The following is a 27,136-nucleotide window of genomic DNA, read 5'->3' on the forward strand; positions in this document are numbered from 1 at the left end:
AACTTTCCTGTGTTTCTCCTTGAGACACATTAACAAACTCCCCATGAAACCTGGAATATGAATAGCACCTTGACTGGAAGGAGAACTAAAGGGGAAAAGAGAAAACACCTGCCAAACACTCAGACCCACTTATCACTCCAAGTCTCATCTCAAATCATCTCCCAAGCTCCAGTTACAGCAATTAGTGGTCAAGGCAAATCTCCTCCTCTAAGAATGTGGTTCAGCAACATAAAGTGAATGGAAACAGTTTACCACAGACAACTGCTACTACTTACTGAGGTTAAATTCAACCACCAAAGTAGGCAACATTCTGGAAATTATCCTTGAAGAGAGAAGTATATACTCTGCGTTTGCTTTCAAACACCCAGTTTTATTTTGACCTGCATGAACAAAAACACCTAGAAAATGCAAAGAGAATCCAGAAAATTTTGGACATAAAACTCAGTACTTTATGATAGAGGCTAATACAGGTTTCCTATTTTACAATGTAGCAACTATCCTCTAAGCCAATTATTCAGAGGTCTAAACATGACACTCCAAGTAAAATAAAGCACTCACTAGATTCATATTAACATAGAGTAAAATTCAGAACTCAGCTCAAGGGCATTATCCTTCATGAATTACCATATACATTCTATCTATCAGTCACAAGCTACCCATCAGTACTTGAATTACTTTGAGTTTCTGCCTTATTCTATAATATCATTTAATGAATGCATATTTGAAGCTACAGAATTAAAATTTAGACATATTAAACATGACTATAGTGGTAGTTGCACAACTGTATACATTTGTCAAAATTCATCAAATCCTACACTTAAAATTGGCAAATTTTATTGCATATATATATAAAAATCTCAACACAGCTGATTAAACAGTATCAGTCATACTAGAGCCCCATAGAACATGAATGTAAAGTGATAATTCACTCATAAAACATGGAAATAACAGTGACTGGGGAGGAAACAGAGGGAAAGAAAGAAACTTGTTTATACTAGAGCAGGGTTTCTCAGCCTCAGCACTACTATTTTGGGTCAAATAATTTTTTGTTGTGGGGGACTGTCTGGGCATTGTAGGCTGTTTAACAGCATTCTTGGCCTCTACCCACTAGATGCCAGTCGCACTTTCCCCTTCAGTTGTGACAAACGAAAACATCTCCAGACATTGCCAAATGTGCCCTGGGGGGCAAAACCGCTCCTGCTTGAGAACCTCTACATGAGATCCTTATAATAAGATCTACTAGGTAAATTTAGCTAAAGCTACTGCTGAAAGGTAACAACCCTAGAGAAAGGAAAAAATGGAGAATGTTGATTACTTAAGGATTATTTAGGACACTTTCAAATACAGGTAATCAATGCCTTCCTCCAGGGCTAATGAGCACAGGTAAATCCATCTCAAGTACATTTTTCCAGGAGTCATCATTAAACTTATGTGTTAGTTTTCATAGCCAGAAATCATCACCATTGACAAACTCTTTCAATAACTTCATATATTGGTCATTTGTTCCAGTAGAACATAAAGGAATTAAAGAACTGATCATATACTCTGAGGACAGAATGAAAATATGCACTAGACTTTTAATAAGTGATTTTTCAAGGAACTGACTTTATAAAACAAGGCCCTAAATTCAACATTTAGTCAAATTAAAAAAATATATATATGCCACTTCTACCTACTAATTAAACTAACAAAATGCATATTAAATAAGGCTGTATGTGAGACAGACTGTGAGTAAATAGCTAGTTAGATCTGTTCATCTCCTATGAGATATCCAGTTAGAAGAAATAAACTGTTTAGTAATTCCACATTGGAAATACACTCCAAGGAAATAACTCCAAAAAGAAATTAGATCAAAAATATTCAAAGAATTCCTGATATCAAATATTGCACAACTCCCACTCTGCAAACTGAGGCAAAGCAACAGACATAATGCTATCACACACATAGATGATGGTTGAAATAAACCTGACTTTCCAGTCCAATGCCTGATCTCCAAACCACTGAGGAGATCTGAAGGTAGTAAAGAGGGCCCACTGGGCATTTTCAGAACTTTTTTTAAAAAAGTGCCTAGGCCAAGGCTCCAGGTAGTGGTGCTATGCTGCAAGTTCCAGCAAAACAAAGAAACAAGCACAGTCAGATAGATAAATGACCCAATTATCAATTACATATTTTTATATGGTATACAAATTACTATTTGTATGCAAATGTTATATACAAATATATTGTATACAAATACAAGCAATTGCATTGGTAAAAACATTCTTAAAAATGCAATTTATTAATCAAAAATCTTTCAAATCATAGGAGTTAGGGAAAAAATAAAATGCCTTTTTATGGGGAAATGAAATATGGCCCCCAAATTGATATAAGAATGGGCAAACATATGAAAATATACACTTCATTATTAACCAGGAGAACACAAATTAAAAGGACCATGATACTATTAAACATGTACCAGATTGGAAAAACATTGAGAAGTTTAACAAGATGAAGTGCTGGCAAAGATGTGAAACAACTAGAATTCTCACCAATCTATAACCACTTTAAAAAAAAAGTTTAGCAGTATATTTTAAGTTAAAGATGCACCCACATCTTCACAAATGTTCAACAGGAAACAAAAGAATTTTCATAGCAGAATTATTCATAATGGCAAACTGAGGACCATCAAAATGTCCAATAACAGAATCAATAATCTGTGGTATATTCATACTATGAAATACTATACAGCAGTGAAAAGGAACAAATGTAGCCCCAAGTGGCAACATGAATGGTTAAGTGAAAGGAGTCATAGAATACATGAAGTGTTATTCAATTTACATAATATTCAAAAATAGGCAAAAACAAAAGAGACAGAAAAGAACTAGACTATTTAAGAGTGCATTCATAGGAGGTACAACTACTAAGAAAAGCAAGGGGATGGTAAATAAGTCTGTATAGAGTTTCCCTACAGAGGGGAGAAGGGAGAGGGGAAGATATAATAGAGAGGGTCACTCAGGAGGCTTCTGGGGGTACTGACGATGTTCTATTACTTAACCTGGGAGGTTAACTATATGAGTATTTGCTTTTTAATTATTCTTTCAACTGTACATAAATATTTTCACAGTCCTTTGTTTCTCCCACAACATAAAGGCTTAATTTTTCAAACACAAAGCAATACACACAACCATTTCAACACATGCAAGTCCACACCTGAATAACATTAACTGGAAAAAGCAGAACTCAGTGTGTTTACAATGATTACAATTGCATCGATATGAAGATACAATGACAAATGACCACAGTCTAATTGGAAGTGACATGATAAAGTCATGCTCATCATGGGCTTTTCCTGTAGAGTGCTTAGGTTCATAATTTCAAAACTATTTGATTGATGTCACATAACAGATTAAATCTAGGGCTGCTGGTGTCAAAAAAATCATTATGCAAAAAGAGGTCCAATTGACAACGGGTTTAGAATAACTGCAAGTCTGAATTGATGTTTAATAGGCATTTTTAGAAGGCAGATATACAAGGTGGATTTGAGAGACTTAAGATTGTATACACAAGTTTAGATATTGGCTTATTATACAACCGATATTTATCAGCCATGGAAAATTTTTGGTTGACAATTATATTTCATGGCAAAAAGTTTTTATTGTTATTACAAAGCAGGGTATTGTATTTTTTTTTAATTAGTGATGACAGTCATAAAAGCAAAGACAGTGATTACATGTGTGAATAAGCCATGAAGACACACCAGTTCGGATAAAAGAAATGAGTGGAGAAATTTTCAAGGTTAGATGTAAGAGAAATGAGAGAGAAGGAAAGGATCATGCAAGTTTTAGGCAACGGCAGAATGGCCCACCCTAATTTCATTAGCTCATTCCAATCACAATTATATTTAACAACAAAGTGCTTTATATCATGGCCATCTCTTAATTGCCCATGTGTAGATTAACCAAGACAGTCCTTTTTCATTTCTACTCCACTGTTTATATTCTTCCTTTACAAAATAAAAAGAAATCAGGTTTGTGTCTTTTCCTACTAAAAGAATAATTAGGAAGGCAAATCTGGTGCTGCTGTCAATGGTCGGGGGGAGTGAGAGCAATCCAAAACAGTAAACTGATTTCTAAGTTATCTGCTTCAGCACAGATAATTGGAATGATGAGGTTAATGGTCAGGAAATAGCAAAAAAACACACTGAATTCTGCATCATCTAGATTCAAAATTATGGATCTTCCTTATTCTTCAGGTCTCAGCTCAAATGTCACGTCCTCAGGGAGGCTTTCTGTGATCACTCTATCAAATAGGCCCCTACACCACCATTCCATAAACTCTTTCCTCCAGAGCACTTCTCACTATTTTAAATTATCATATTTGTTTTCTTTTTATTGTCTATTTTCCTCCCTTCCTCACAGAGCATCTTGTTCATTCTTTTCACAGGTAAATCCCAGAAACTGGCATATAACAGGCACTCAATATTCCTAGAATATTCTTTGAGCAAATGCAATGAACAAACAAGGAAGGCTGACATGTAAGCAAGTAAATGGTTACTATACAAGTACTAAAATGGATGGGCAAAGTTCAAAGATGGCATAGTAGGAGACTGACTCTAGAGTGGCAGGGAGAGGCTGTCAAGAAAGGCAAGGCTTCCTAGAGAATTTGACATTGGAATTAAATCTTGAAGACAAGTGAACCTCAAAGCCTTAACCTAAATACTTGAAAAAAATAATGTGAACATGTTAATGAATATTCTTTAGTTAAAAAAAATAAAAATAAAAAAAATTAAATTGATGTCACTGCTAATGTGCTGCTCGAGAAAAAAAAAAAAAAAAAAAGAAGACAAGTGAGATTCACTAAACAGAGTAACTGGAGCTGGTGACCAGAAAGGAAGCTAAAAAGATGAGGAGGGGTGTAGTGAGGATCATAAAGGGTCTTTTATCAGCACACAGAAAAATTTGAACTTAATCTTGTAGGTAACAGGAAACAACTACCAGTTTTTATCAGATTGTTTTGTTTTAGAACAATTACTTCAACAGAAAGGTGGGATGAAATGAGAAGGCTGGAGGTTGGGAAAACAGTTAGAAAAATGCTGTAATGGTCCAAGTGAGAGAAAAGACAGTGGCAGTGAGATGGAGAAAAGGAAAGTGATGTGCGAGCTATTTAAGAATCAGAATGAACAGGGCTTGGTGATTCATGGGATATGAGTGAAGGTGAGGCCAGGCAAAAATTTAGCATTTAAAACTTAAGCAACTGGATACAACAAATACATATATGAGGAAAGGAAATTTGAGGGAGGTAAGAATGAGAAGAAAAAAGACAAACTCCATTCATTAATTGCTGGAGAGGGTATGGGGGGCTACCTCATATACAAAAGACAACATAACTTTGCACATCCCTCTCAACTTAGACTTAACCTGAATGCAGCTTTTTCTGTCTCTCTGGCTAATGGCCCCATCTAAAAATAGATTTTTTTTAAAAAAACAAATCCTCCAAAATCCTTATTAGTCAAACTTAACAATTATAGGGAGCTGATGCAGAGGTAAGTCAGAGGCCCCAGAGCAGAGTTAGAAAAATGTTGCCACAGTTGCACAGGAACACTAGATTTAAGTCAGGCCTATTGAAGCTAGGCCCCAAGTCAACAGGCCCCAAGGTCCACTTCCTTCTGCCACTTGATAAATCTGGGACAGGAGAACAGCATCCCAGTTTGGGTGACGGTAGATGTAGAACACATGTCCATTAACTAATACAGTTTAAGGAATAATTTCTGTTAATGAGCTTTGTATTTATAATGTATGACTAATTATTACCACTGTTGTTGGTATACGATCACTCTTACAAGCAGCAAGAAAAGGAGGCCCATCTATAGGATGTAATTTTAGCAGCCTCGGAGGAATTTCCTTTTTAAAACTAGACCTTTTCCAATGCACTCTGTCTGAAATTTTTTTCATCAGAGCTAAGATAGCTAATTACCCTGATAAAAACAAGAAGTCCTCTTGCCATTCATAGGGGTATAAACAACCGGTCAGATTACTGCTTGAAAGCAAGTTCAAGGGAGGAAGCAAGATCCCTCCAACTGACAAACTTTTACTTGGCAATTGTGCCAGTGAGCTTTATCTGTGTGTCCATGTGTGGATTAGATAACTGTATTTAAGCTAGTTTCAGCTCCAGAGGAAAACGCCTGATGATTCCCACTGCTTTCAGCTTTGTTTCTTTAAAGAAAAAACTGCATCTCCAGCAGCTTTTAATGCCTAGACTTCTGTCTTGTTCAAAGTGGTTGGGAGCTTATAGCTATAAGACACAAGTTCATATTCGTACCATATTTCACAGCAGTAGGAGAAATAATACCCATGCAGTTTGGGCTAGTACTTACTTAGAGTCTTTTAGGCATAGTGTGTGTATATATATATAGTTTTTTTTTTTTTAAGAGATTGGAAAGACTATCTATCCCCATGAAAGTTTTCAGGATTTCTTATGTCTTGCCCACACTAGCCACAAACTGAAGAGGGGACGAGACATTTACAGATTCAAACCTTTAGAAGTGAATGAGCAGTTGCCCAGTTGTTCAGGAAGAGCACTGAGCCTGACATCCCTTAGACAGTCTTATTATTTTTGAAGCAGTGTAACTCTCACTTGGGAAACTGGAGTTTTGAGCTGGAAGGACAGGAAAAAATGTGAAAAGATGGCCCTGGCCTCACTTTTCTACAAACGAATCATGTAGGATAATTACTCCCACTGAAGTTGTAAAACTTTTGACCTTTCTGGGAAACCAAGGCTTCTCCTTTGTTCATGAAGCCTTGGCCAGCTTATAGGAGCCAACATTGGAACCGATGAGGACTTGTGCCTCAGGGCAGTGTGGATTCTCAAAGAGTACCCTCTAACCCATCTACAAAGGTCTACCACGGAGAACTGTGCCCATGGACATTGAGTACCAGGCCCGGTGCAGGTGGAGAGGTCCAAATGGAAGCCTTACTTAAACATGACCTTGGGCCAATCTCTGGACCTGAGCTGCCTCTTCTCAAAATGAGGAGCAGTAATTACTATTTCAACAGGTTGTTATGAGGATTAAACAAGATAATGCACGTGAAGTGTTTAATACTATCCTTGTCCTTTAGAAAATGATCAATAATCATAGTAGTCGCTATTAATAGTAACACCACCACCACCACCACCATCACCATGACCTAACAGTTAACTACATACAGTGGGTACTCCCTTGCTGCTGACAGGACTATTCATAACTCTTGCTTTGCTCCATATGGACCACTCAGCACTTTTCCCTCTTCCAGCAATAAAATCCACTTTGAGAAAAACCATTTAAATCAAGCCACTACCTCAAACCACTAGACAACACACCTATCAGCTAACAGGGCCCATGTATGCCTTGGATTTTTTTTTTCGGCTAATTACGGAAAATAGGACCAAAAAATATAAAAAGCTTAACTGTTTCATGATCCAAATGCTATACTAGAAACCCTCTCACTCACATGGTGAGGAGCTATATATACCAATGTTCACCAAAGCATCACTTTTTACAAATAAACAGAAAATAAGTGTCATGGGCAGGAAAATGTATAAATAATGATATATCCATACAGAAAGTAAACTAGATCAGAGGCTAGCAAAAAAGGGCCAGATAGTAAATATTTTAGGCTTTCCTGGCCATATAGTCTCCATCACAACTACTCAGCTCTGGTGTTTTGGCGTGAAAGCAGCCATAGATAATATGTGAAGTTTATTTACAAAAAGAGGTGGCTGGCTAGATCTGGCCCATAGTTTGTCAACCCCTAAACCTAAGCCACATCTATCAACATGGAAAGATGCCAAACAATGTCGAGCAAAAAATGCAAGTTTCAAAACAATATGCATGGCATGATTCATTTATATAAACTTTAAAAATCTGAAAGCAATACATTATAATAATTATGGTTATGTACATATTAGTAAATGTATAAAAATAGGCTCAATTGATAAACTCTGAATTTATGACCGAGAAGGTGACATAGGGGAATCAACTATAATTTTTCATATTTCTTTAAAAACCAAATACCCAAAGCAAATGAGGCATAATGCCAAGACCTGATAAAGCTGGGTGGTAGATACACAGACAATTATCATATTATTCCCTGTCTTAGTATTATATTTGAAATACATTGAGAAAATTTCTTTAAATATTCAATAGGAACAGGCATTTTCCTTTATTCTAAAGAGACAAGGCTTAAAACTCAAGGTAAATGTGTGTTTGCTCTGCATGAATTTAATCCGATGGTTAAAACGGACTGGGTCAAAGAACTGGTGTATTATAAATGAGACGACATGGTAAGAACAGGCACTCCATCTTTGAGAAACAAAAGAAAACTATATACTATAAAATGCCCAGAAAAATTTTGCTTTTCAAACGGCATTTACTGTTTTCTTAATTACAAAAGTAATTCATGCTATGTGTAAGGGGAGAAAAAAACAACTTGGAAAATAAAGAAAAGCACAAAGCAAAAAGTAACCCATGAATTATGTTACCACCCAACCATAACTATTAACATTCTGATGTGGGTCCTCCTCCAGGATTTGTCACATGTTTTTTTTTTCCTTAAATACATGGTATACCATATATATAGACATTGTTTTGTAGACAGCTTATTTGAACAGCTTTTTTATTACAATTTTCATTTACGTACCTCTCTTTTCCTGTATTTTTATCTCAAAATAATTTGCATGCCATATATACAGAGTTCACTCCTGACATCTTAGAAGACTTTGATCCGAGTTTCCAATGATATGGAGAAGTGCATTTCACCTCCATTAGTCATCTAGACCAAATCAAAGCCTCCCAAAGCACTCACTGAGCCACCGCTCAGAGCTGCCTGTTCTAAGCTATTTATAAAACCTGTCAGGCTAGCTACCACCTCTGTAAACCACGACTATCTTATGAAAAACACTACAAAGCAGTTACTTGTTTGTGCTCAAAACATCTCTGAAGGATATAAACTAAAACAACTGCCAGCCTTACTTCACAAATAGAGCAGCTGCTGTTAAGGAGATTAATAAGTAACTTGCTTGAATAACTTGCTCCTACCCTGTCACAGAACCTTCACCCCTTAAACAAGACTTAACTGGAAACTCAAGCTTCTATTAGTGCTGCTGGCTGAATGCTTTGCTACACCTATTATCCGCAAGCAACTTAGCATCAACTGCATTTAGAACTCAGGGCTTACTGGGCAGTTGAAAAGAATGCTATTTATGATAGACATCATGCCTCTTCCATGAACAAATGGGCTTTTCTCAACTTTGCGTCTCCATACAAACCTCCTCTTTTAATTCCAAACCTGCCTTTCTAATGATTTCAAACATCCACCTAATCACCTTTCTTGATTTTAATCAAGGAGCTTTACTGTTAGGAAAAATGAGGATTAGGAGTCACATCTGCTTGGCCATATCTTACCAGAACCATGAAAAGCCACTCTTCCAGGCCAGAAGGGAAAAGCATGGGCTGCTGTAGAGCTGTCCAGGAGCCTACATCGTCTAGTGGCCAAGAGTTCACTGGTCCCACTCAGCTCCCCACACTCCCATTGCCTTAGGTTTTCCCTTTCCCTGCTACTTCTCCCTGTGTTTCTTTCTCCTTCTCTCCCTATGGCAGCCGTGTCTCTTGTATCTCGAGTTCAAATGCCTAAACAAGAACTGCTCCATTCAGATCTTACCAACCTGATCTCACGTTCCACAGACTAGCCAACAAGCAATATCCAAGGGTCGGATCCTTTCCAATTGACTGTGATCATGGTGTATGGGGGGAAGGGTCAGGAAGTACAGAGATGGCCAAAAGTAAAGGACTTCCCAGGGCCACTTGTGCCAGCAAAAAAAACACAAGGGAGCAAGCTTCTGAGACCTGGCCTTTTAAATCTACTGGTGTCTCAAACTAAACATATGCAAAATGGAACACGTCATATTAGTCTCAAACCAACTTCTAAAGTCTGCATTTCCATGAGGGCATCACCATCACCAAGGTTCTTCAAGCACATAACACTAGGGTTCTCACTTATTCACAAATATCCTTGCCACATCATAAAGTGGCTTTCTCCTGTCCTCTATTCTTCATTCCCATTGTCACCCTATATTAGACCTATTTCCTAGTTAACCTGGTTTCATCACTTCTTGTCTTTCTTATTCCAATCCAACCAACTTACTGTTTCTAGATTAGACCTATAAACAGCTTCCAAAGTTACCAGTCCCTGATCAAAAGTATGGCCTAGCCCCGTACCTGCCAGCCAAAATAGGTCCAAAGCCCTAACCCATGTGGTCAACCCACAATAAGGCCCATGTCTACTTACCTAGACTCATCACATGCTTTGTCCCTTATTACAACTAAACTCACTCCTGTCCCAAACACAGAAATCATTCTGCTTTCTCCACACCTCTACTGATGTCACTTCCTCCATCTGACAGCCTTCATTATCCTCTCAGAGCACCGCTTGTCAAAATCCCGTCATTCTCCAAGGTCTATTCTGTCCACATGCCCTTTCCAAGTTCCCGAGCTAGATGAGCTCTCTCCCTGGGTCCCCTAGCACTTAATTTAAACTTCTAGTGCTTCTAGTCCAGTGCTGTCTAATCGTTACATTGGCAAGCCACATATCTAACTTTAAATTTTCTAGTAGCGACATTCAAATTAAAAAGAAACAGGTAAAATTTATTTTAATAATGTTTTAACTCAATATGTCCAACATATTACCATTTCATCGTGTAATCAATATAAAACTTGAGATACTTTTTTTCATATTAAATCTTCAAAATTTGACATGTATTTTACACTGAGAGCACATCTCATTTTGTACTATCCACATTTGAAGTGCTAAAGGGGCTGCCTTATTAGATAGTGCATGACTAGCTCTTTTAAACTAAAAATTGTTAGGCTTCCTTCATTCTCACTCCTATAGGCCCATATGAAACTTCAAACTTTAATTCTTGAGGCTAAGGATTATACCTTCCTTATATTGGTATCCCCTAGAGCAGGAGTCAGCAAATTAAAGCCCAGGGGTCAAATCTGGCTGGCCATCTCTTTTTGTAAATAAAATTTTATTTGAATATAGCCTTGCTTATTCATTTACATTTGTCTACTCTGCTTTCACATGACCATGGCAGAGCTGAGCAGTTGCAACAGAGACCATATAGCCCACAAAGCCTAAAATATTTACTATCTGGCCCTTTACAGCAACAGTTTGCCGACCCCTTCCCTAAAGCAGTAAGTCCCAAAGTGTGGCCAGTGGGGCAGTGCTGGTCAGCAAACTGCTATCAGTCCAAAACGGGAAGGAGCTTGCATCAGAATGTAAATAGATTTTTTGTAACAAGACTTTCTTAATGAAGAAAGCAGTATATTAGTTAACAGTCCAGCACTAGCTCCTTATCTCACCACAATTGTTTGACTTTATTGTACCTTTTGCCATATAATTAAAAAAAATTTATAAGCAAATGCATTGATTTTTTAATTTAATTGCTTCTGAGTCTCCAGCTTGGTTAAGGCAGTCTCTCTGACTCCTATATTGTACATACGATCTCTATATTTTCTGACAGGATTTTGTTTAGTTTTTATATTCAAGCATTTAAACCAACTAAAAGTTTTAATATAATTTAAATAAGGGCACCAATTGTATTTTCTTCCATATGTCCAGTAGTACCAGCATCATTTAAACCTAGCTTTCTCTCACTAAAATGAATGTCCCTTTTCATATAGTAAACCATATACACTAGAATTTATATCTGGATTCTCTATTGTTCCACTGACCTATACGCCTATTTCTAAGTCAACAGCATATTGAATCAATTAGTGACTTTATAGTTGTATTAGTTATGTATTGCTACCTAAAAATATTGCCACAAACGTAGAGGCTTAACAACACACAATTATTATCTCACAGTTTCTGTGAGGTCAGGAGTCTGAGCACAGCTTCACTACATCTTCTGTTTCAGGGTCTCCCAAAGCTTCGATCAAGGTGTCAGGTGGCTCCAGTCTCATCTGAGGCCTAAATGAGGAAGGATCTGCTTCTTTGATTGCTGACATCATTCTGTTGCTTGCAGGCTGCCAAACTGAGGGCCTCAGTTTCTTGTTGGCTGTCAGCCAGAGACTGCCCTCAGTTCCTCGCCATATGGCCCTCTCCATAGGGCAGATCACAACATGGAAGCTTGCTTCTTCAAAGCCACCAAGGACAGAATCTCTCAGAAAGATAGACATTACAAGCTTATCTAATGTAATTACGTACATGCATTCACACACATCCGAACAGCTTTGTTGTATTCTATTATTAGAAGCAAGTCACAGGTCCTGCCCACAGCCAAGTGGAGGAGATCACACAAGGGCATGAAAACCAGGAATTGGGGATCATGGCAGTCATCTCATAGTCTGTCTGACACAGTAGTATATTCTGATAACTGGTAAGGCACATACTTCCTTTTCCCTCCCAAATCTCTCTTGATTTCTCAGGCATTTATTCTTCTACATAAGCATTATTATTTTATCAAGTGCCACTCCGCCCCCTCAAAAAAATCCTGTTGGTATTCTATTTGGAATTGTATTAAACACATTTTTAGAAAACTGATATTTGTATTATATTAAATCTCCCCACTCAAGAACAGTGTCTTTTAATCTGTTCAGATCTTACTTTATAACCCTCAATAAGATTTTAGTTTAGTCAGATAAGAATCTTGCCTTTCTTCTTAACTTTATTCTGAAGTAGTTATGATTTCTGTTGTTACTGAGATTGGAATTTTTCCTCCGTCTCCTTTTCTAAGGCTATGCTAAAATAATGAAAAGCAATTAATTTTTGTATTTTTATCTTGTATCCAACCACATTACCAAATTCTTTTTTAAACTAGAATCTATTGGGTTTCTTAGTATAAAACAATTGCATCCATGAAAAGATAATTTTATCTTTTTTTTCCAACATTAAGTTATTTTTTGTCTTGTTGCATTTGCTAGATAAACCTAAATCATAAATAATAATGGTAAGCAAGAATCCCTGTTTAGTTCCCAACTGACTCAAATGTTTTTAATATTTTACTGTTTGTTTAAACAAATATTTACTGTTGGTTTTAACATTTGTTGAATGGAAATCATCTCTGTTAATAAAAAGAATAATGGTAGATACTCTACTCTCAAGGAAGTAGAGCATAACTCCCCACTCCTTAAGTGTGAACTAGGCATAGTGACTTTCTTCCAAAGAGTACAGTATGGGAAGGGGGAAAAAGAGTAACTTTACAGTGAGAAACCTGACAAACTATCTCAGCCAGGTAATCAAGGTCAATATCAACTCTGATAAGTCATGTTGATAGTATGTACTCTTCATATGATGTGATGAGAATGGCACTTAACCTCTGTGGTCTTCCTCCCCAAAATACACAACCCCAGTCTAATCATGAGAAAAACATCAGACAAATCCCAATTGAGGGACATTGTATAAAGTATATGACCTGTACTCTTCAAAACTATCAAAGTCATCAAAAATAAGGAAAGTCTGAGAAACTGTCACAGCCAGAAGTCCAAGGAGACATGACTACTAAATGTAATGTGGTAGCCTGAATGGGATATTAGGTAAAAACTCAGAAAATCTGAATGAAGTATGGGCTTTAGTTAATAATGTAATAATCTTGGTTCATTAACTGTAACAAATGTACCATATTAATGTAAGATGTTAACAACAGGAAAAACTGGTTGTGTGGTATATGGGAACCACATGTACTATACCCACAATTTTTCTGTAAATTTAAATTTAAGTTCTAAAATTAAAAGTTTATTGAAAAAATAATAAGGAAAGTCATCAATTCTTCATTTGATTTTAAGTGACAGGTTTATATTTATTTATCCTAGATAAGGAATACCCTTAGCCCAATGACAGGGCTAAACTCAGCGACTTAAACTCATTATATATTTTTGGTACCCATTCAAACCCTTCTGGAATCCCAGGTCTCTTTGGTAGCAAACTATAAAATCCGAAAAGTTAATCATGCTTGATTTCGAGGATAAGGAGTGTTCTGATCAATTTATTCATTTAACCAATAGTGACCTAGTACCTCCCATGTGCAAGAAATTAAGAAAAAAGCAACACTCTACACCATAAGGAATAATGTTGCCAAAACATATACATGTCACACTTTACAAAACACTTGAATGTCATTTAACCTTCAGCACTTGATTGAGGTGCATAAGCACAGGTATCTTCAATTCTGAAGAGGAAACTGAGGCTCAGAGAGACTCTGTGACTTGCCTAAGGTCACACAGCAAACTTCCAAGCCAAGACTTCACAAAGGACTAATTTCAAATCTCCTGTAACAGAAGGCAATAGTTAAAAAAATACCCTGTGAGTGATATAGTTCAGAATATGAAACAGACAGAGAGAGAAGCGAGAAATTCTCAAAAGCTCCATTAGAAATAGAAATTGAACACAAGGAGAGACGAGGACGTGGAAGGGATATTGAGGAAGATTTACCACCCAGCCTCATTATCAAGCTTTGGGTTACTTTTCAACCCAAAGGGGTCTACCTTTGGGAAGATCTGGTACAATCCCTGGAAATCATACACTCTCAATTAGTGTTTGTGAAATAATTAGAACAATGAAGTGACCCAGGAATTCTATACATCACCATGATGATGTTTGGAGAATGGGAACTGAGGTGCAGAAGCAACCTCATTTTACTGAGAAGCAAGAATTGGTAGTCTGAGGCAAGAATAAAAGTCTCTACACCCCTGGGGGAAAGAACATTGATTATTCAAAAGGCATGGTAACTAGTAACCACCAGCATCCACTTTTAAATCTATTTGATCAATGGCAATTCACCTTAGTCTAATTATCAATGACAATTCAACTTGCTTCAGGGAACATACTTCTGAAAGCCAATTATAATGACAGCCTCACACAATTCAAGGTCAACCAATCAGCAGTAGACACTGCAGTGAACATGCTTCTCAGAGTCAATCAACAACAGTTTCGATCAAATAGCCATGGTTCTAAGGTCAACCACTCATGCCTCTGTAACCAAAGCAACCCCTAAACACCAACACACTTCCCCAAAAGATTAGCAATCTGCTTCACTCATAAACTATGCTTGACTAGCACAGCTCTTTTGACTTTGGTAAGTAATGAATTCAGCTTTTTGTTTTACATATTGGAAGACAGTCTAATCTTTTGACAGAGGGCAAACCAAGACTCTTCCTAACTTCTCAGTGCAATTGTGAACAGAAAAAGACTCTCCCTGAGGAATGGAAAATACTCCAAACTGCAAGAGTTCAATTGGAGACCCTTGCCAAATTGGAGACCAGTTTAGTGGGTGAGAAAAATACTAGATTGGCTACATCTTGCTTGTGGAACCCTCTCTTCAAACTAGCTTTATGGTACCACAGATAACATCACAGGAAAGCATTCATATGACAAGAAGTTATTTATTAACAAACTGCATCATGGACCACAGAGTCACATCACAGGAATCAGAACCACTTTGGGAATGGTTTTTAAAAAAAAAAACATACCCAGGCCCCTCTCCAGATCAATTAAAATTGAAACTTCATGAGATAAGACTGAACATTTTTAAAAGGCCCCTTAGTGATTCTGATGAACACTCCTCTAGTTAGGAATGACAAGCAAGGTCTCTAAGAGTGACAAGGCCAGTTTTGTTTACTAAAAGACAATGGAGACTTAGCCTCAGACTTTTGGGCAAAACAGACCAAATCAATAGGCCAGTGCTAGATACTCAATAGCCAGATATTCCCTAGCTATCTGTAGATCCAGGAGACTCAAGATGAACCAGGCCTGCTATTATACACTAAGTTCTCTCTGAATCTAGTTCGCAATCCTACTTGCACAGCTGAATCACCTGGGAGATTATTTTAAAAATATGAATGCTGGTACTCCACTCCAGACCAACTGAATCAGAATCTCTTAGGGTAGGGTCCAAGCATATATTTTAGGGTTCCTTAGGCAATCCTGATGGGCAAACAGGGTTGAGAATCACTGATCCAGACTGCACAATTAGTACCTGCACCTGACCCAGCTCATCTTCTAGTACAAGGCAACTGCAATTTCTCCTAAAGCAGATGATGATGATAAAGCCCACCATACCCAACAGACAGCACTAAAGAAAATCTTCCACGGGAAGCCGGCCCCCTGGCATAGCGGTTAAGTGCCCGCGCTCCGCTGCTGCCCGCCGGGGTGCAGATCCCAGGCGCGCACCAACGCTCCGCTTGTCAGGCCATGCTGAGGCGGCGTCCCATATAAAGTAGAGGAAGATGGGCACGGATGTTAGCCCAGGGCCAGTCTTTCTCAGCAAAAAGAGGAGGATTGGCATGGATGTTAACTCAGAGCTGATCTTCTTCACAAAGAAAAAAAAAAAAGAAAATCTTCCACGGTAGAACTGTGATCCTTACTTCACCAAACTATTTTACATGCTTACACGTTCAACTGATTAAATGACCGAAAGGGAAAACACTAACACAAAGAAAAACCCTCTCCTATCTTTTCCTCCTACGTCCTTTTCTTGATGAATATTGAGGCTCTATATAAAAGATGACAAAAATATTCAGCCAAGAATGAAAAGCATTCTGTCATGGCAAGGGGGATAACAGCCAAAAAAGGAAATTTAAGAGCAGTAATCCAACGATCTGCTTGCTGTGAGTAGATAACCCAAATCTGCTGCTGCTGTAATGGGACCAAAGAAGGAAAAAACATAAGAATATATTTTTAAAGTGTGTTTCAAATTGGTGTAGCAGTGCATTAGTCACCTATGTTAAGGGTTTAACATGTTTAAACAAAGAAACACAGTCACAGATGACTTTCAATTCTCAGCACCTTCTGAGGTGGTTACTTAAAACAGTATATAATGCTGAACAGTCAATGAATCATAAGTAACGTAGCTCACGGTAGGGTCAAATCAAGAACTCTAGCTATAATTAAAATTAAGGAAAGTATTTCATTCTATTTGGACAAAAATTAAGCTAGGTTCTAAGCAACTACTAAGTGGAAAAGACTTCATGTTTCCCAAATGCTATGAGAGGTAGTACACATATCGTAACTGCATATTGCATATGGGAAGTAAAGTTGATTAAATAAGAAAAGACTCTTATATAATGTATAAGTCCCATAATAAACATGAAGGGTTATCATAGTAGGAACAGAAGAACAGCAGAGCAATAACCCATTTAACATCAAACGCCCCACTCCCCACCATATTTTGAACTCTGCTGCTTCCACATTAAATTAGTCCAGCAAGGTCTGAATTATGTCAGAAAACACACGAGCCTGTGGGAACCTGGTGGGAAGAAATTAGAAGAGCATAAAAAGCAGCAGCAACCTTCAGAGCTTTGTTCCTATTTGTCCAACTGCCGTCCTTGATGACCAGATGACCTTAAAGAGGATGTGCCTTAGTAAGCCTGTTCCAACCTAGAACACTCCCCTTGACATCCAAAAGCTTTTTAAAAATTTTAAAGTAGATACCAATATCTATTAGAATAGCTCAACTATTGCCATTTTACATGCTCTATTCAATCACTCAAAATCAACTGTGTATTTCATTACTACCATGCAATGTAGAGATACAGATATAAAGGACTTCCAGTTAAAGATGACGGATTGAAAACATCCATTACCTTGGCTATCTCCCAAAGCTCCACTGAAATGACACTCAAATAATTTTTTTAACCCACAATAACAAAGAGAATGGAAGAGGAGACAAGCGCAATGATATTTTGGAAGCTGAGAAAAAGCCAAATCGTATGGCAGCTGTGAGGAAAGCAAAGAATAAAATATTTGCACACAAGCACCCCCAAAAGGAAGCTCCTCACACACCTGGAACTAGGGATGAAAGGGGACTAAAATAAGGAGGATTTGATAAAAAAAAAAAATCTTTTTGAACAGCAATTAGACCACTTCCAACTTCCTGTGTCTGGCCTCCCCCCCATTTCAGCACAGGTTCAGAGATTTATTTTTTAGGGAGGGTGAAACACAGGGTCTCTGAACTGGGGAACAAAAGAACATTGGGCATGGATTCTATTCTTGAAATAGGAGCTTAAACAAAGGTTTAGAGACTGCATGTGGAGATACCCATATCTCTAACCTTCTTCATCCAGAGAGAAGATTAGAAGATTCTTCTGTAGGAAATCTGATCGGACCAAGGGAAAAGACCTAAAGACAGTGACCTTGTTTCCAAAACTCAATTGCCCAGCCAAATCACCTAACTTACAGTCAAGGAACTCCTACTTCAAGCTAGGAGCTTCCAATCAGCTTTTTAGTCCTCCACTTTTAAACATGTACAGAACAGACAGCAAATGGTTAGCAGAAATTTGAGGTAAGTCTGTAATATACCAGAAAACAGAGAAGTTTGGAGGGAAGTATGCAGAAACAAGCAAACTTTAAAAAAAATCATTAATATTGTCAGAGGGATTTAAAAAAGATATTACAGCTAAGAAACAAGAGCAAGAAGCTAGAAAAAGAAACATTCAGACATTAAAAAAGAGCTCCTAGAAATCAACATATTAAACAAGTGAAAAATGCAATAGCAGGCAAGATAAAGTGAAAGAGATCTCCCAGAAAGTAAAACAAAAAGACTAAGAGGTAGAAAATAGAAGGGGAGAAAATTAAAGGATCTGTCTAAGAGGTCCAACATCAAAAGAGAGAGAACAGAGAAAAGGGAAAGAAATTAAAAAAAAAATTCAAGAAAATTTCCCCAACTGAAGGACCTGAGTTTCCAGACTGAAAGGTTGCACAGGAAAGAGATGAAAATAAACATACAATAAGGCATATTAACGTGAAATTTCAGAGCATTAAGAACAAGAAAGGTTTCCAAAAGCTTTCAGAGAAGAAAAGCAGAATTTAAAAAGAATCAGAATAACATTTGATTTCTCAACAGTAACAAGAAGAGCCAGAAAACTGGAGGATGAGGGGGAGACAGCAACATTCTGAGGGTAAATGATTTACAAACTAGAATTCTATACTCAGCCAAACTATCAAATTAAGGGCAAGAGCAAATTAAGATTTTTAAACTTACAAGGCCCCAAAAAATCAACCTCCTATGCACTCTTTTCCAGAAAGTTACTAGAAGATTTGCTCCACTAAAATGAAGGAACAAACCAATAAAGAGAAAGACAGGACATCTAGGAAACTGAGGATCCAACATAAAAGGAGACAGAATTCCCCAGCATGCTGGTAAAGTGAGATTATAATGATGTCGGCTTTTCAAAGGTCCAGAGAAAACTAGTCCAGATTGAAAGTCAGAATGCTCTAGGAGAAATGTCTCCAATAGCAATTGACAGTATGGTTGAACATATTGAGTGAAGATACACAGTTCTTGGGGAGGGTATGGGGATAAATTAGTGGTGAGCATGGAAAACTAACAAGCAAAGGATATAAAACAATTTTTAACTAAGGGGAAACAGAAAGCTGTGCAATCAGAATATACACTCTACATGGCTCAGCTGTGAAGAGACTTACCTAGTTACATTAACGTAATCACTGACTGCTGCCCTAACCAAAATTATATGTGATAATGATAAAATGATAAATGATATTTTCGGGTCTACCCCATATAGGAAAGATGTGAGTATGGGAGAGAGGAGTAGGAGAGCTAAATCTTCATCTTCCAGAGTGAGAAGACAATATATAACACCTAACACTGAAAAGTCGAGAAGTGGGAGAGTAAGTACATTACTTAAAAATGAAGGTAAAATGCTAAAAGCAGCAGCTAGTAAAAGTTGGTAAACATTCTGTTGAAATACCTGGCATATAAAAGACATTCAATGACTGTTTGCTGAATTGCACTGACATGCAAAATAATAAGTATAAACTCCAGTATGTGCCCAAGTTCAAACATTTTGTAAAATGTTAGGGAACCCTCTATTTAACCCAAGTACCTAAACTTTCCCGGTGACAAAAGAAAAAGAAAACATCTTGATTATTATTTTTTAAAAATCTTCCCCAAAAAAGATTAGTGATGCTTCCCAAATGAAAAAAAAAATCACTCATATTTCACCATAACAGAATTTGATAGCTCTATTGATAAGCTAATTACCTCCTTGGATAATCAAAGAAATCAAATCCAATATACACTGGAATGAAGCAAGGGATATTTCTCTTCACAATATTATTTAGTGAATTTAGATGTGGTGAATTTAAATCTTAGCTTAGTATCCAGATGAGTCTTTAAAATACATAAAAAAGCTTACAAATCAAAACAGAGTTTACCTTGTAAGCAGCATATTTATAAAGTTTTCCTGCTTGTTGAAAAATTTATATATATCATGCAGCAGCGATATTATGTTTTCTATTAGGACAAGATAGATATCTTTTATTCAAGCTTAACAAATTAAATTCCAATTAAAATTTTAGATAACTAAAATGTCTGGCAAACTAGCAGATCATAAAAATATAATAACTGAACTATCATTAGGACAAGCAAGTCTTAATAAAGTCCTCTATCCCACATTTCTATACATCAATGTCAGGAACACATTTCAATTACCACAGGTAGACTGGAAATAACACGGTTTTAAAAAGCCTCCCAATTGAGGTGAATTGAAATAAATAAATGAGTCCAAGAGTAGTTAATAAAATTTCATTTATTCATTCAATCATTAAGTGAATACTTCCTGAGTAAACCTACTATGTGCCAGGCACTGTTTGCTAGTCTTTAAAGCACAGGGTAACCTACTCCTAGGTGTGTTTTTTCCTCCTCGTCTATAAACCTGAAAATTAAACATATAAATCAAGGAAAATAAAGAATCCATTTACCTAGCATTCAGGTGATGTTATTTAACTGGAAGACAAATCATCCTATCCGTTTAAACACTATTATATAAAAAACTACCTACCTTTTGTCTTTAAATAAAGAATTACCATAGAGAATGTTTTTCCTCTTCCTTGCAATTGTGTTGAGCAGGCTCTGGTATGGTGGTTCCAAATACCAGTAAATATAGTGAGTTTTGCTTAAGACTCTATTTTTCTTCATATGACACACTATTATGTCAAGTCCAATACTGCAGCAGTTGCAGGCACTATGGACATTTTGAGCCATATAATTCTTCGTTGTGAAAGGCTGTCCTGTGCCTTACAGGATGTTTAGCAGCACCTGTGGCCCCTACACACTAGATGCCAACAGCACCCCAGCCCCAGCTGTGACCAAAAATGTCTCCAGACATTGTGAAATGTTGGCAGAGGGGGGCAAAATTGTCCCCTGTTGAGAACTACTGCTTTAGAGGAACACTTCAGAGACGGAGAGTGATTGTAGACAGAAGAGGAGGCCAGATAAAACAAAAAATCTCTCTTTCATAACTGTAGGCTTCCACTTTAGTATATGCTCAGGTACATCAACCAATTGATGCTACTGGTCTACCACCATTTTAAGCTCAAATGTCTTTTAGTCCTAAATCCAAACTGAGGTAAGGGAAGAGAAGCAGTCCTATTAAAACGATTCAAAGAACTCAAAGGAAACAATTCTGCCTAATCTTTCCTCTTTCACTTAAAAGGATACCAAGATTATCTTTTTTGTTAATTACTTAACATAACCCCAGAAGTTTTGACAAATATTTGAATCCTATGTGGCAGACATAGTTCTAGGTGCTAGAGCAAGATAAATTTATCAACTGCATTTAATGAATTGATAAATCACTCTTATAAACAGCATTTTCTTCATGATCTTGGATTTGGCAAAGGATTCCTAGATATGACACCAAAAGCACAAGCAACAAAAGAAAAACAGGTAAATTAGACTTTATCAAAATAAAAAACTTTTATATTTCAAAGGACACCATCCAGAAAGTGAAGATAACCCACAAAATAGGAGGAAATATTTGCAAATGATATATCTGATAGGAGACTTGAATCAGAATATATAAAGGACATTACAACTCAATAATAAAAAAAAGAGTAACCAAATAAAACATGGGTAAAGGATATGAATAGACATTTCTTCAAGGAAGATATACAAATGACCAACAAGCACACAAAAAGATGCTCAACATCATTACTCATCAGGAAAATTAAAATCAAAACCACAGTGAGATACCTATTGGGATGGCTAGAATCAAAAAGTCAGATAGTAACAAATGTTGGCAAGGATGTGGAGAAATCAGAACCCTCATACACTGCTGGAGGGCATGTAAAATGGTGCAGTCACTTTGGAAAAGAGTCTGGCAGTTCTTCAAACAATTAAAACATAGAGTTATCATATGACCCAGCAAAGAGAATTATAAACATATGTTCACACAAAAACTTGTACATGAATGTTTATAGCACTGTTATTCATAATAGCCAAAAGGTAGAAACAACCCAGATGTCCATCAATGGACGAATGAACAAAACCTGATACAGTCATACAATGGAATTATTATTTGGCCATAAAAAAGAATAAACATGGATGAATCTTGAAAACATTATGCTAAGCGAAAGAAGCCATTCACAAAAGATCACATACTATATGATTTCATTTATATGAAATGTCCAGAATACAGAAATCTAGAGAGACAAAAATTAGTGATTGCTTGAGGGCAGGGCATTGGGGGTAAATGTGGGACGCTAGTTAAAGGATATGGGGTTTCTTTTGCAGGTAATGAAAATGTTCTAAAATTGACAGGTGTGATGGTTACACATAGCTGTGAATATACTGTACAAAAAATCCACTGAATTGTACACTTTAAAAAGGGTGAATTATATCTCAATAAAGCTGTTAAAAAAACAGCATTTAAACAACAATGGAAAACACAGCATTTGGACCACAGTTTATTAACACAAATGTCGTATTTAAAATACTCTCACATCTGGAGAGATCTCATTCTTTTGGTTGTGAAGCAGGAAATGATTATTGAATGCTATTTAAACTACTGAAAACGCTCCAGGTAAACATTTTATTTAAGACTATATAATTCTTGAAAGTAGGAAAAAATTAAAATACAGGCATCAAGGAACTTCAGGGGACATAAAATGCAGTGCTTGTTTAAGATGTATTAGGTGGTATTAAGTAATTAGATTCAGCAGGGTGGGGGGGAGGTAAGCAATAAGAGTTAAGGAGCTCATACGAAAAGCCTCAGTCTAGAAGACTCCCTTCTTTACCAGCCTGCTATGAGGCTGAATGAACAACACTCCTCCATATATACTGCAAACCTTATTTTTCAGGAAGCTAAAAATAATCACCCATATGATTTACTCCAGCAACAAATAGGAAGTCAAGTAAATACTAAAGGGCCAAACACAAAGAGATTTAAAGAAATAAATAAAAAGCCAAACCAGTTCCCGGGAATGGCTACCGGGAAGTGTCAGCAACCAGCATGAAATTATTGCTTTTTCCAGGCAGAACATAAGATATGATCCGTGCATAGCTCACAATTCCACTACTGAAATTTTTCAACATGTGTCATTTTCAGTCCAAATAAAGTCCGTTTCTGTTTGCCTTGTGTGATATACCAGTTAATCTATCCCATCTCATTGCAGAGCTCTTGGTAAGCCTGGTCCCCAGAGTCCACAGTTTCCTCGACCTGAAGAATCACTAATGCCAGTGACAAGGAAATGTCTGCGGAAGTGGGGGGTCATTAGGGATTTTTTTAATCCTTAATAAATCTCAGCTCCTGCCTTGGTCATTACAAACAGCCTGGTTCGCCTTCAAGTCTGGCTACCTCATACAGCACTGTGCCCAGCTTCAAACCAAAATTAGGGCTATTTGGGGGGGAGGTGGCAAGGAGAAAAACAACCAAAGGCAGGATTGGCTTTTTCTACAGAGCCTCACGTTTCAAAATGACTGCCTTGGAAGCCGAAATGACCCAGATTAGCGGTGGAGGGGGGGCACAGACATTCATTCTCTTGCAGGGTGGCTGTGACTTGGTATGGGAATGGGGAACTTGGGGAAAGGGTGGTTCTCTACACGGAAAGAGAAATAACAGGGAATGGTCTTGAGGTACCACCCACCCTTTCAAGTGAATCACTGCAGTGTCAGCCCTGCACTGATTCCACGAATTGCCAAATAGGATGAGGTAAGGCGCAAGCCTTGAGCCCCCTCCTCCTCCTCCTGCGCACAGAAGGGCACATCCCTCCGCGAGGTGCACCAAGCAGCCTTCCGAGGCCTCAGCTGAGGGACTGACGTCACCCTTCTGCATTGAGCTTCAAGGACTGGTAGCAGCACCGGTTAGATGGGGAGTAGAGTTGGGGCGCTATTGCTGTCACCAAGTGGTGGGGGTCCACCGCCAGGGCTCTGCGGATTGGGTTCAAGCAATGACAGAAAGACCAGATGAAGACTGTAATGGTGGAGGGGAATGGGACAAGGATTATAAGACCCATCTCTTGGGTCGCCGAGAAAGCTCAAAGATGCCCCTGGTTTATGTAAGACCCTCTCCCCTCGGTGCGTCTCAGCGCGACGGCGGCGCCTGCCCCCCAATGGTGCGCTTGGTGGGCTCTGGTCGCCCTTGCCCAGCCAGGCAGGCACAGGGCTCCTGGCGCCTTCCTCTTGCAGCCCCGCGGGGTCGGGAATGACCGGGAATCTAGGATCAAACCCTGCGCGCCCACGCCCGCTCCCAGCCTGCCACAGGTTAGCTCCAAGAGGCACCGCAAACAGGCTGGTAAGGGAGGTCGGTGAGGGGTGTCCCGAGAGGAAAATAGACAAACCCGCAACTTTCCCCAGAGGCTGACCCTACCCCACGAGCTTAAAAAATAAATCAATGCATTAAAAAATTTTTGGAAAGGTCGACGACCTGCAGTCACCGCCGCCACGCAGCCCACGCCGGGCGGGGTCCAGGGTCTGAGCAGCCCCAAGCCTGCACCCCGCCATCCTGCAGCCCGGGCCCAGTACCTCGCGCCTGTCTCCTTAAGGAGGGGGCCGAGATTTGATTTTGGGTTTGGGTTTTTTCCTCCCCCTTCTTTCTCGGAGCATCACTACAGAGATTGACGGACAGCGGCCTGGCCACTGGCCCGGCGTGGCCACTCACCCAGAAGACGAAGGAGTAGATGATGAGGAGGGTTTTGAGACAGGTTATCACAGGTTTGGTCTCCATTCTCCTCGATGCCATACTACAGAGCTCCGGCAGCGGCGGCGGGCGGCGGGCTGCGGGCGAGCGCGCGGGAGGGGGGAGGAGGCGGGGCGGGGCGGGAGCGCGTGTGCGGCGAGAGGCCCCGTGCGCGCGCAGGCGAGGCCGTGCGCGTGCGTGAGCGCGCACCCTGTTGGGCGCCCGCGGAAGAGCCGTGCCTGCCAGTGACTGCGCATGCTGAGAAGGCCGCTCGCCTTGGCAAGCCCGCGCAGGCTCAGACCCCTAGCCGAGGAGCCCGGCAGGGCAGCCGGGAGGGAATGGGAGAGCTTGGAGGCTGGATGGGAGGTCAAGGCAACCTCTTCCAGGCCGCCATGGCACGTAAGTTTCTGCTTTGTACATAGTAGGGCTTTACATTTGCAGTTTTGTCTGCACCTGGCTACATGAGGTTTATTGATATCCCTGAAAAACAATCACGTTTCTGCATTTGAACGCCCCACCAGGCCTTCTCAGATGGAAGTGGCCCAGTAGGCGGGTTCTTGGAATAAGCAGGCCTTGTCTGTGCCAGGAACAGACTGTGACAGGTGGCCGGAGATACAGCTGGAGGGATGGTCAGGAACCCGGGAGCTCAGACAGACACCCCAAATCGTCGTCACCACAGGAGTTCCAGGTTTTAGATTTCCTCACATTTTGAAATGATGAAGTGGAATGACAAGAAGTTTCTGTATAAAAGTACCATTCTTCCTTCACATAAAATGTTTAACAGACAACAAAAAATGTTTCAAGTGCCTGAGAATCATTTTTCCCATCCTACAAGTGCAGATCACTCCACACCCAGGACACAAAGCTGTATCAAGGTCAAAAAACAATGTTCAAAAACAACTCGGAAGTTCCTCAAAAAGCTAAACACAGAGTTACCATTATGACCTAGCAATTCCACTCCTAGCTATATACCCAAGAGAAATGAAAACATATGTTCACACAAAAGCTTGTACAAGAATATTCATAGCAGCACCATTATCATAGCCAAAAAGCAGAAACAACCCCAAAGTTCATCAATTATGAGTGGATAAACATAATATAGTGCATCCATACAATGGAAAACTATTTGGCCACACAAAGGAATGAAGTATTGATACATGCTACAACATGTATGCCCCTTGAAAATATGCTAAGTGAAAGAAGCTAGACACAAAAGACCACATATTGAATGATCCATTTATAGGCAGCATCCAGAATAGACAGATCCATAGAAACACAAATAGATTAGTGGTTGAGGAGGGGGGAGGGGAGGCGGCAGGAATGAGAATTGACTGTTAATGAGAAGGGGGCTTTTTGAAGTGACAAAAATGTTCTGGAATTAGAAAGTGGTGATGGTTGCACAATTTTGTGAATAAGCTAAAAACCACAGAATTGTACACTTTAAAAGGGTGACTTTTATGGCATGTGAATTATATCCCAATAAAAAAGTAATGTACACTCCACCCAGATTTCCTGTGGCTGGTTTGTAGAGAAACACATAGTACAGATTCTGTGGGAGATTTAGGTTAATTCCTGAGAGACTCTGCAGTCAAAAACAGCAACACTATCACAGGCTAACTCAATTGTGGATGATGTTAAGGATACCGTTTGTGAAAGAGTAAAAAACAGTCAATAAGGCTTGAGGAAAGCCTGCCAAGGTCAGTTACAGGAGTGATTATTACCTCCAGTGAGTTGTACATGGCCCCAGGTCAGTGAGGTCATTGTATAAACAGAACACAGATATGAGGAAGAGGAGAACCTACCTAAGGAAATGATCAACCATAACAAAAGAGTATGTGGGCATAGAGCAGAGTGGACAGGAACATGGGTGCAGGTGAAAAAAGATGAGGAACAGATTGGCAAGGTTTCTGTTATCAATCATTGTGCATACCTGCACAATGATTCTCAAGTTGCTCATTTGCATCACCTGGATAGCTTATAAAAAAAAACTATGACTGCCTGTGCCCAATCCCAGGTAGCCTGAGTCATTTGGTGTGAGGTGAGGGGTCAGCAGTTTTTCAAGTTCTTTGGTGGTCCTAATAGGGATCAAGAGTTGAGGGACACTATCCCTACTGCAATGAGCTTAAATCCACCTTCAGAAAGGAGCTTTCTCCTCCACTTTTCCAGTCCCCAGGCAGCAGCAGGAAAAGGATACTGAAGACTTCAAAC

General features: G+C 38.8%; 1 protein-coding gene across 2 annotated transcripts in view; it reads right to left on the reverse strand.

Annotated features, from left to right (window-relative positions):
* Positions 1–25,030, reverse strand: part of TSPAN7 (tetraspanin 7) — a 122,290-nt gene extending 97,260 nt beyond the window's left edge. For both annotated transcript variants that reach the window (XM_087427516.1, XM_004435038.3), the window contains exon 1: positions 24,911–25,030. In XM_087427516.1, the coding sequence (XP_087283642.1) occupies positions 24,911–24,991 (81 nt within the window). In that variant the 5' untranslated portion in view covers positions 24,992–25,030. The remainder of the gene's footprint in view (positions 1–24,910) is intronic.
* Between the last annotated feature and the right edge of the window lie 2,106 nt (positions 25,031–27,136).

This window comes from Ceratotherium simum, chromosome X, assembly GCF_057802395.1.
Source record: "Ceratotherium simum simum isolate JZ-2026a chromosome X, ASM5780239v1, whole genome shotgun sequence".
In the NCBI taxonomy this organism is placed as follows: Eukaryota; Metazoa; Chordata; class Mammalia; order Perissodactyla; family Rhinocerotidae; genus Ceratotherium; species Ceratotherium simum.